Source organism: Amblyomma americanum, chromosome 11, assembly GCF_052857255.1.
Source record: "Amblyomma americanum isolate KBUSLIRL-KWMA chromosome 11, ASM5285725v1, whole genome shotgun sequence".
NCBI classification, from domain to species: domain Eukaryota; kingdom Metazoa; phylum Arthropoda; class Arachnida; order Ixodida; family Ixodidae; genus Amblyomma; species Amblyomma americanum.
The window spans coordinates 105618170-105630330 of record NC_135507.1 but is presented as its reverse complement, the minus strand read 5'-3'; the positions used below and the strand labels follow the sequence as shown (position 1 = coordinate 105630330).

Below are 12161 nucleotides of genomic sequence, written 5' to 3'. Positions count from 1 at the left end.
ATGCTTTGCGCTCAGTTTTCAATGGATCAGAATATCAGTTTTGATTGAGAACAGTACGGCAATAGCTGTTGCAGGAAACGGTAGGCCTCTTGGGAATCATTAGCAAAAACCTGTCTTGTCGATGCTAATTTAAGGATCTAAGCATTATGCGTTATGAATTGTAGTTTCATATTCGCTTTCTTTCCCTTTTTGTGATCCTCAATATTCATTTTATTTGACAGGGGAAAGGAAAAATTCAAGACATAAAGTGGGATAAAGGGATACAAATACTCGGAGAGATGAAAATGATAAAAGCTGCAAGAAGTAGCTGGACTATCAGTTTGTTGCATCCCTTGAAACTCCATTGATAAACTCCCTTGTTATTTAGTGTGAGGTAACCTAAGACATTCTCTGTTGTGTTTTTGTGGTTATAAGTTGTACTATCAATTGTTTGCTGTTTCAGTTAAGGGCGGCGAGGGGCTTCAGAGGCCACGTAAACCTTCCTAGAAGAACACTGAAAATCCTCCAGCCTGTTGTGGAAAATAAGAGAGAATAAAGTTAATTGTCTAAGCTGATGTAACAGGACTAATGGCTACCGTCTAAGACAACTGCGTCTTGCATGCACATCATTACGTCCATGGTTGCGACTTTGAACTTTATTCAACATCACGTGACGTTGTGAGTACAGGCAAAAACCAAAAAAGCTTTGACTGGACCATGCACCCATTCCTTAGAGCAGTGATGGCACACTACAATGAAGCATATTATAAGTCCACACATTTGATAAAGATGTACACGGAACTTCGTGACAGTATCATATGTACAGTTTTGGTCAAAAGTCTTAAGGCCACAGCATTCAGCTGCAGCGAAATGAATGTTCCTGTTAAGATCCGTGTAGCGGATCATTCAAACCGAAGTCAAGCAGGAAGCTTCTCTACCGCACGAAGAACCCTTCTGCTAGCATTTTAAGGTGATTCGGTTTTTAATAGTGGCGCAATATCTCTGTTATGCTGCTGAAGCGAAAAACCTTCCCTTTTAAGACTTTTGACCAAGACTGTACATACATTTGTTAAAAAGATACGAACTGAACCGGGTAATGCTTTCAGTTACTTCCACACAGCGAAATGTTTCACGTAGAGCATGTGTCTCTCGACATAGCCTTTGGTCCTAACTCTGGAGTGAGCGCATCAAAATTTAGATTACGCTTCGTCTAATAGGCTTTTAGGCATCCCTTGCTTTCATTATTGCCGTGTGCAGATGTTCCTTTTGCGCTGAGTTATATTACTGCGCTTGTTTCCAATTATGCTTGTCCCGCTGTTTTTTTACACTGCATTTATAGATACGCACCTGTCAGGCTGGCAGACCTGCGGGACCCGAGCTGCTTGCTGCTCCCAGGAGGCGTCTACACCAGGTTCAACGAACGGCTGCGCATATTGCACGCTTTTATCAAGAGACGAATCATTCCTAACGCGTACCTTCTCGTTTTCCTCAGCACAACACAAACACGGTGCCGATGTAGTCCTCTCAGCTCCGCAAAAACTGGCCAGTTTGTGCAGAACTGACGATAGGAAGAGTAAACATTCGCGGTGCACGATTTGTCATGAGTTCAAACACGTCACCTGTGCCACCCAGATAGAGTGCTGCATACATTTATCCTGCGGGAATATGTACATCGAGCAGACTGGCTGCTGTCTTAACGCCCGGCGCAGAGAACATGAAAGGTCGCTTTCCACAGATGACGGGACGAATTAACCTAAACATTGTAGGAAGCACTAGTGCACTCCGCTCTTCAGGAAGACTACAATTTTTGGACGCGGTAAAACTCAGAGTCAATGCGAAATTCTACAGGCATGCCATATCGTAAAACAAGCAGATCGATGAGTAAGTGACTTGACAGTCAGCCTATTCAATTAGGATATTTGATTTTTGAACTCCTTAGCGTAAAAGTGTTGCACAACGATTGCGGTCCTGATGGAAACGTATTTACTCAGCCCGCTGAGTAACACTGTTTCAGAAAATATTACTTTGCTTCACATCTGTATGTTTGTATTGGGGTTAAAAATTATATAGTTTGTGTCACTGACGCTTAATTCCAATTTTTTGACGTTTAACCAAACAGACAGTTCGTTGTTTGAGGTTTTGTTTAAGAAATTCGCCAAGCGGGCGTTAATAACCTGCTATTTTCGCAAATACCGACACAACGGGTACTGACCGATAGTTATTAAAATTACTCTCGCAACCTCCTTCGTGCATTACTGATATTTTTGCAAATTTAAGCTCTTCTAAAGAAACCTTCTTTCAACATTAACCGGGTTTATCCGTAGATACCTTTCTGGAATTACTTTCAACTTACCTCAAGCCTACATTCGCAGTTTGGGAAGGTAATATCGTCACTCAAAAAACGGAATATGTGTGGTGGTTGAACCACATTTATTTGACGTCCCGGTAGCCGCGGCGGCTGAGACGGTGGAGTGGGCTGTTGACCATGCTGGCTATGCCAGTTGCCGAAATCGTTCTCTCTTGCACGAGCGAGAGCTTCTGGTTTGCGCGAGGCAGGTCGCGCCAACTTCATCTTCATCAGCGCCGCTGGCGATGCCAGCGCCGCTACATATGCATTGGCTCTTGCGTTGCTCCTGTTTTGAGTGACATTTTTCTAGCGGAGCGGGACCGATAGTTGAGAAGCAGAAGTGAAGGTTCCAGCGTTGCAGGCATTTTCAGATATGTTGATGATTTATGATTTTCTCGTTATTACCAACACACAAGATATGTCCGATAAGGCTAATATGTTAAGTATCTTGTCTATGTTTTCCGAATGCCTTCAGCCACTAATCCTAACGCAAAAGTGGCTGCGAACAAATTGATCACATTTCTTGATCTGGGCATTTCTTTTTCTGCTGACCATGTGTGTTGGTCTTACGAACTGCGAGGAAACAAGCCTGTTATTTCCTTTTGGTTCAGCCTACTCAAAACTAGTGAAGTGGTCAATTGTAAAGTCCTGCTTTTGCAGTGATCTCACGAAATCGTGTGAGCATCGATTGGATTCTGCGTTCTCTAGCCAGGTGACCCGGTTGAGCGGCTCTGGCTACCCATGTACACTATTGTTATCGGTTGCCGAGAACATGCTCAAAGGAAGCAGGGAAGTGGTACCAGACAACGGCGCGACTGAAACAGATTGGAGAAAAAATGTGGCGGTACTATCTTACATGCACACCATCGCCCACCAGCTCAAGAAAATGCATGTGGTGTTTTCCGCACCAGAGAAGCTATAAAAACTGTGCAAGGTAAATTCCACTGTTACTGGGAATTCCTGCACTGTTCGGCGCAGGCAACCATTTGTAGAGTACGCGAAAGGCGTAGTCTACTCTATACCTTTGCCCTGTGGCTGAGCCTACGTTGGCCAAACGGTCAGATGTCTCAACGAGAGGCTCATGGAAAATAGCAATAGCGTCATCGGGGCATCCCGTCATATTGCATACACTGCCGTGATTGCCAACAGTATAAGGAACGTGGTCCCTTTTTGGGAGGAAAAACAGTCCTTCATAAGTATGTCAGCAAAACAGCCAGGGAGATAGCTGAGGCTTTTGCGATCGCAGAAAAAAAGAGATTACTGTGTCAGCACCCCATCGGTGTTGTTAAGTGATAAGGAGCTTCGTGTCTTAGGAATTTGTAACTAGAGTATTATGTTTTTGTTCTTGTTTGCATCCTGCCTTTTAGGTTTTGCTTTATGTGTTCTTTCTTGTACCTATGATTATGTGTTTCCTAGCGGTTTTGCGCTGCTACCAATCTCACATGACTTTCCTTTTCGTTGCTGCGCATGCCCGCTGTACTCTATATGTATTCACTGCGCGCAGCAATAAACGTTGTTGGAAGTCGGCGCTTTGTGGTGTCTCCCCTCGTGTCCGTGTTCGTCTTTGCGCTGTGAATGTGAGCATGAAATACCAACTCGCCCAGCAACTGATTTTATGAAAAAAACGGCAGCTATAATTCCACATACTGCTTTTGTAGTTAAAGAAACAAAAATGCGGCCACTGACCATGTCATGATATTCAAGACTTCGAAACCTCGTGCGGGTTCCTTGATCACTCTGAAATTCAAGGCGTTTCGGAACCTCGTACGGGTTCCTTAATCAATTTTGTAGTTTGGGCTTTAATGTGGCCCTCTCCAGCAGCAGACATCTTCTAGATGCATTATGTGCTGTGTAATTTCGACTGCAGCCGAGGGAGTTAAAAATATTGGACGCGCTTGATAGTAGGTGAGAAGACTTAATGGGTCGAAAGTGGTGCCTTCGGAATTAGCGGTCTCGCCTACTGACAGAAAGTGCTAATTCAATTTGTTGGAAAGTGAAGCACCTTCGTAGCTGTAGCCGTCAACTTGATGTCTCTTAGAAAAGACTCTTTCGTGAGTGTCTCGCTTCGCTTCCTTGAGATCTGGGTTAAGTTTGTTTCATAGTTCTTTAAACGTGTGCAAAACATTTGGGTCCTTATTTTCTAAAAACAGGCAAAAAGTTTGTTGTTGTTCAATACCCATTTTATAGAGTTGTTTGTCCATGCAAGGTACCTTTGCCTCTTTTTATTTAAAGTAATTAGCAAGAAAAAATGCAAGTGTTGTATATTTTTTGAACTTTTTGGTAAAAATATTTTACGGTTCATTCTGGTTATTTTCGTTATACATGGCTGACTAGTCATCCTCGAGTGCAAGTCTAAAAAATTCAATGATTGTTCCATTACTAATCCTTATATACATATGAGAGTCGTTTGCTTTTGCAGTTTTCTTTGGGTGGAGAAAGGACGAAAAACGGAAGATCACCACTGATATCACAAACAAATGCACCAGATCGCACCTCTTTATTTGAAAAGTCTGTAAAATCGAAATCAATAGTGGCTTGGGCGCTTGAAGTTACTCGCGTGGGGACATAATACGGTTATTAAACTAACTAATCATCAAATCAGTTACGTTTCTAGCAGATAAGCTGTCACCATGTACATCAAATTTAAAATTACCCAGCAAAACAGTACACTTGTTTATTAGCACCAGGCCTTCAAGTGTGTTATCAATATATCTCAGGAACTGTTTTGTATTGCTTGAGAGAGGTGGATACACCATCACTGTAATTCCACACGAATTAAAGGCCAGAATTTTGTAATCGCCGAGGAAAACGCACCGAATATTTTTCCAAAAAAAGCATGAGGCACACCATGCTGAAAATACGGTGATAGCCGCTTCATTTCCTATTATTTCTATGGAGACTAACTTCAGAGTAATAAGTGTAAACTATATCTGAAATGTTTGAAAACCAAGTTTCGGTAAATGCTATGAAAAGGGTTTAGTGGCCGTGAAAGAACCAGGCACTGAACGGGCGTCGGTGGTCGGGTTCCAGGCGTCGGCGGTTGTTGTAGAGCCAGCCAGCAGCACGCGATCAGCGATAGCACTGCCGCTACCGCGTTGGCACATCGTCGTTACAATTGCCCCCGGAGATTAAAGAAGCCATCCTGGCGACTCAGGGCGTAGTTCAGCTCAAGGGGTCATGGCGAAAGTCAGAGAAGGGTGTCAGAGGTTCGACGACATAATTCACAGGGGAAGGTTGAGACAGAACACGGTAAGGTGCGTGATATTTGGCTTAGAATTTGGACGACAGGCCAGGAGAGCCAGCAGGGATCCAGAGCCAGAGAAGTGAGCCGGTGGGAATGGGTGCGTGGGTTTGACCACCAGAATCTCGGCGCTCTTTTTGTCGATTCTGTTCATCGGACGTGAGGGAACGGGCGAGCTGGCGGAATTCCTCGGCATACTTGGCAATTTCCGAAGCAGTGGTGCAGTCGGATGCATCAGAAAGGTAGGAAAGAATGGTGTCAAGCATACTTGTAGGTTCGCGGCCGTAAAGAAGAAAAAACAGAGAATAGCCGGTGGTGGACTGGATGGCGGTATTATATGCGTAGGTGACGAACGGAAGGACGAGGTCCCAGTTAAAATGGTCGGGACTGACATACATGATGAGCATGTCAACGAGTGTCAGGTTAAACCGTTCGGTGAGGCCGTTGGTCTGAGCATGGTACGCTGCGCAGGTTCTGTGAACGATGCTGCATTCTGCGAGGAACGCCTGGACAACTTCTGATAAAAACACACGGCCGCGGTCACTCAGAAGCTCAAGAGGGGCGCTGTGGCGGAGAATGAGCTGGCGGAGGATGAAGAAAGCCAGATCTCGCGCTGTAGCCGCGGGAAGAGCTGCCGTTTCAGCATAGCGTGTTAGGTGGTCTATAGCGACTATAACCCAACGGGTACCTGAAGGGGAAGAGGGCAGGGGCCCATAAAGGTCGATGCCGACGCGATCGAAGCGACGGGCAGGGCAAAGTAATGGCTGCGACGGTCCAGAAAGACGCTGTGGTGGGGACTTGCGGCGTTGGCAGTCAAGGCATGAGTGAATGCACTTGCGTAAAAAACTGTACATTACCCGCCAGTAGTACAGGTGCCGAAGTCGAGTGTAGGTTTTCAAAACACCCGCATGAGCAGTCTAGGGGTCGGAATGGAAAGAGGCGCAGACTTCAGCTCGTAGTTGGCGAGGAATGACGAGGAGCCATTTTCGACCATCGCGCATGCAATTACGGCGATAGAGGAGACCATCATGCAGAATTAAGTGGCGGGCTTGTTGGCGAAGAGAGCGAGAGGCGGCCGCCGTAGGGCGCCCATACAGATGGAGCACGAGAGATATGTAATCCAGGGGTCCTTACGCTGCTCCACTGCATGTTTGGTGGGCGCAACGAGAACAGCACGGAGTCAATGCTGGAGATGGTCGCAGTGTCGAAAGGCAGCGGAGACCGGGAAAGGGCGTCAGCGTCACAGTGCTTGCGGCGAGAGCGGTAGACGACTCGAATGTCCTACTCCTGAAAGTGCAAATCCCAGCGACCAAGGCGACCCGATGGATTCTTCAACGATGACAGCCAGCACAAAGCGTGATGATCGGTTACTAAGTCGAAAGGATGACCGTAGAGGTATGTCGAAATTTGGTTATCGCCCACAGAATGGCCAAGCATTCTTTTTCTGTGACGGAGAAATTGATCTCGGCCTTCCCAGTCAAAAAAAAAACCATGAGGTCCAATTGAAGTTTCCAATGGGACCCATTGGACCCACATGGTCAGCCAATGGGACCCATTGGGCCCAAATGGTCAGCCCATTGGACCCATTGAGAGCCAACTGGTCAGCCAGTTGGACTGATGAATTCAACTGGACAGCCCAATTGGTTTCTCTAGTTCCGATTGGACCATCCACTTGATTTTGTACTTCCAGTTGGGTCCAACTGAACTTTCCAATTAGACTTGTATTCAAACTGGTCAGCTCAATTGTTTTTCCTTGTTCCAACTGGACTACCCAATTGGTTCCCTGCTCCCAAATGGACTGGTCCAACAGATGTCACGTTGTGATGACGGCAGTCCAGCGGTCAGAAAGATAGCGAAAATAGCTTCCGAACGAAACTCTTCGGCTGACTTGCGCCCACAATGAACTGATCGAACGACTTGGCGGCGACGAAAGCAACACGTATGCTCGGCAGTCGTCGAACAGTGCCCACTGTTCTCGGCCGTGCCCAATTTAAAGCTGATAGCGAACTTCTGAGATACGGCGTGCAAAGTTACCATAAGTCTGGAACAACGCAGAAAAGGCTCCGCCTCGGTGCGATCAACTGAGATAAATTTGTGTGCTAGCAGCTTTCTTGAAAGAACAAACATACAGTACAAAGATTTGCGGCAATATTGAGTTTACATTGTGAATGAAGTCGGCACTGGCGAGACATAAGCATTTTCACCTGTTACAAATATACAAACAGTCAATATTTCAGAAACTGGCAGCTCCGTCATAGCCTCACTGCATAGATCGCCATATCGCAGTTCAAGCTGATCCAGTCAGCCGGTGAGCGATGTTATCCACATTTTCACATAATGCAGAGTACTGCACAAAATAGTCAAATATTAAAAATTTATGAACAAAATCGCAATACTTAATTTTAAAAGTGTATTAACAAATTCTGTTGCTGTTATTCACTTTCAAAAGTTTTACTCTCGGAAAATAAAATGATCCCTCAGTTTCGTATCACCACAACTGTGTTTGCGTGATGGCGCGCGCAGTCAGCGCGGTCGGCGTGGTCGTGGTGGCGTGGTTCTGCAGTACAGTGCTCTAGGTGTAGTACTATGATACCTGTGTGCGCGATGTCTTCGAGTGCGCCTGATTTTGCGTACGTCAGGTATAAAGACAATATAAGCTGCGCGGTGGTGCCCGCGACGGATGTGAAGGACTTTGCACCTGAAAATGCCCAAGATTTTATTCGCGAATCTATCATCAGGTGAAGTGGACAGATGCCGAAGGAGAAGCAGACTTTTAGCCGGCCCGCATTCTCATGCTTGGGGGTAATTACCTGAACTTTTCACTGTTAATTTTGCGTGATATGTGTGTGCCTGATGCAAATGTTAAGCATTAATTGTGAAGCTGTTATAGAGCCTACGTCCGCGATCTATGCTTGGAAGCAGAGCACGTGGTCACATCTTTGTGTGCAAAACAATAAATGAACGAACGTAGTTTGATAATGGGAATAGGTAAAATGACTGGATCTTTGCAGTAATGCAATTTGTGTCGTGCTTCTATTTGATTGCAGGGAGCTCGCAAAAGATATGGAGCCTTCTAGCTAAGAGCACCAACAAGATTTATTTCAGGACTATTTATTTATTTATTCATTCTTATGGCTACATGCCCATAGGGCATTATTGTAGGGAAAGTATTTTCATGCAAATACCAATATTAAACTGCTACAGTTGACAGACTGCTTGCCTCCTGACTTTAATAGCCATCTGGTAACCGACAATCAGAGCAGCCCAGTGAGTATCGGCCATAGAGTGGACCAGTTGGTGTCTACCAGTCGGAATAGCTCAATTGGTTTCGCCCAACTGGAATAGCCAAATTGCTTTCGGCCAACGGGAATATTCCAGTATTCCATTTGGTTTCGGCCAATTGGAACAGTCCAATTGGTATTTTCCAATGGTGTCGTCAACACATTTGGAAATGTCCAATTGGTAATTTCCGATTGGAATGCAATGGTTTTTTTTTTTACTGGGTTGGATAGCGTGCGGCTCGCATAGGCGACAATATTCTTGAAATACAGGTATGCGCTGGGCGGGCACAGCACCAATGCCATAGCATCCGTGTGTATCTCCAGGAATCTGAGAGGCCATCAGGAATCTGAGCGGCCGAAGACACGTGCGCAAGCGCGACGGCATCACCAACGCCCACCAGAGCGCCCAACTGCAAGCGCCCTTCTGACGTCGCCTGCTGCCCAGGCTACAAAAGCATCCTCTCATCAGACCCGCAATCCAGTCGGCGGTGGCACGCTGCGCACACAACTAAGCCAAGGAACATGTTTTGTGCTTCCTAGGTCTGCTGAAACCACACCAGGAATCTGAGCAACCGAAGATACGTGCGCAAGCGCGACAGCATCACCAACGCGCAACAGAGCGCCCAGCTGCAAGCGCCGTTCTGACGTCACCTGCTGCCCAGGCTACAAAAGAATACCCACATCAGACCCAAAATCGAGTGGGTGGTGGCACGCTGTACAGACAACAAAGCGATTAAATTGTTTTGTGCTTCGTAGGTCTGCTGAAACCACACCAGGAATCTGAGCGGCCGAATATAAGTGAGAAAGCGCGACAGCATCACCAACGCCCACCAGAGCACCCAGCTGCAAGCGCCGTTCTGAAAGCGCGACAGCATCACCAACGCCCACCAGAGCACCCAGCTGCAAGCGCCGTTCTGACGTCACCTTCTGCCCAGGATACAAAAGCATCCCCTCATCAGACCCGCAATCCAGTCGGCGGTGGCACGCTGCGCAGACAACTAAGCCCATGAAATTCTTTTGTGCTTCGTAGGTCTGCTGAAACCACACCAGGAATCTGAGCGGCCCAAGAAACGTGCGCAAGCGCGACGGCATCACCAACGCACATCAGAGCGCCCAGCTGCAAGCGCCGTTCTGACGTCACCTGCTGCCCAGGCTGCAAAAGCATCCCCTCATAAGACCCGCAATCCCTTCGGCGAAGGGCACGCTGCGCAGACAACTAAGCCCATGAAATTGTTTTGTGCTTCGTAGGTCTGCTGAAACCACACCAGGAATCTGAGCGGCCGAAGTTGCGAGCGCAAGCGCGACGGCATCACCAACGCCCACCAGAGCGCCCAGCTGCAAGCTCCGTTCTGACGTCACCTGCTGCCCAGGCTACAAAAGCATCCCCCCATCAGACCCGCAATCCAGTCGGTGGTGGCACGCTGTGCAGACAAAGATGTCTATGAAATTGTTTTGTGCTTTTTAGGTCTGCTAAAACCACACCAGGAATCTGAGCGGCCGAAGATAAGTGCGCAAGCGACACGGCATCACCAATGCCCACCAGAGCGCCCAGCTGCAAGCGCCGTTCTGACATCACATGCAGCCCAGGCTACAAAAGCATCCCCTCATCAGACCCGCAATCCAGTCGGTGGTGGCACGCTGCGCAGACAACCAAGCCCATGAAATTTTTTTGTGCTTCTTAGGTCTGCTGAAACCAAACTAGAAATCTGAGCGGCTGAAGATACGTGCGCAAGCGCGACGGCATCACCAACGCCCACCAGAGCGCTCAGCAGCAACCGCAGTTCTAACGCCACCTGCTCCCCAGGCTACAAAAGCATCCCCTCATCAGACCCGCAATCCAGTCGGCGGTGGCACGCTGAGCAGTCAACAAAGTCCATGAAATTGTTTTGTGCTTCGTAGGTATGCTGAAACTACACCAGGAATCTGAGCGGCCTAAGATACGTGCGCAAGCGCGACGGCATCAGCTACGCCCACCAGAGCGCCCAGCAGCAAGCGCCGTTCTGACGTCACCTGCTGCCCAGGCTGCAAAAGCATCCCCTCATCAGACCCGCAATCCCTTCGGCGGTGGCACGCTCGGCAGACAACCAAGCCCGTGAAATTGTTTTGTGCTTCGTAAGTCTGCTGAAACCACACCAGGAATCTGACCAGCAGAAGATACGTGCGCAAGCGCGACGGCATCACCAACGCCCATCAGAGCGCCCAGCTGCAAGCGCCGTTCTGACGTCACCTGATGCCCAGGCTACAAAAGCATCCCCTCATCAGACCCGCAAACCCGTCGGTGGTGGCACGCTACGCAGACAACTAACACCATTAAAATTGTTTTGTGCTTCGTAGGTCTGCTGAAACCACACCAGCAATCTGAGCAGCCGAAGATACTTGCGCGAAGGCGTCACCAACGCCCATTAGAGCGCCCAGCTGCCAGCGCCGTTCTGACGTCACCTGCAGCCCAGGCTACAAAAGCATCCACTCATCAGACTCGCAATCCAGTCGGTGGTGGCACGCTGCGCAGACAACTGAGCCCGTGAAATTGTTTTGTGTTTCGTAGGTCTGCTGAAACCACGCCAGCAATCTGAGCGGCCGAAGATATGTGCGCAATCGCGACGGCATCACAAACGCCCACCAGAGCGCCCAGCTGCAAGCGCAGTTCTGACGTCCCCTGTAGCCCAGGCTACAAAAGCATCCCCTCATCAGACCCGCAATCCAGTCGGTGGTGGTACGCCGCGCAGCCAACTAAGCGATTAAATTGTTTTGTGCTTCGTAGGTCTGCTGAAACCACACCAGGAATCTGAGCGGCTGAAGATAAGTGGGCAAGCGCGACAGCATCAACAACGCCCACCAGAGCACCCAGCTCCAGGCGCCGTTCTGACGTCACCTGCTGCCCAGGCTACAAAAGCATCCCCTCATCAGACCCGCAATCCAGTCGGCGGTGGCACGCTGCGCAGACAACTAAGCCCATGAAATTGTTTTGTGCTTCGTATGTCTGCTGAAACCACACCAGGAATCTGAGCGGCCTAAGATGCGTGCGCAAGCGCGACGGCATCACCAACGCCCACCAGAGCGCCCAGCTGTAAGCGCCGTTCTGATGTCACCTGCAGCCCAGGCTACAAAAGCATCCCCTCATTGTGACGTAGTGCAAGTCATGCACACGCGCCTAGCCGGACAGAAGCAGCCCCCATTTCTGTTATCTAACCGCTTGCCTATATAACCGCTCGCCTTCTTCAATAAAGCGTCATTCATGCACCATGCTTCGTCGTGTCCACATAGTGTCAGAAGTGGCCGGTTAGCGATCGCGCAACGCAACCGGGCAACGTAA

General features: G+C 48.2%; 1 protein-coding gene across 1 annotated transcript in view; it reads right to left on the bottom strand.

Moving 5' to 3' along the window:
* LOC144110270 (uncharacterized) overlaps window positions 1-12161 on the bottom strand; it is a 492558-nt gene that overhangs the window by 229540 nt on the left and 250857 nt on the right. The window contains exon 9 of the mRNA XM_077643113.1: window positions 1327-1403. Within this exon, the coding sequence (XP_077499239.1) occupies window positions 1327-1403 (77 nt within the window). The remainder of the gene's footprint in view (window positions 1-1326; window positions 1404-12161) is intronic.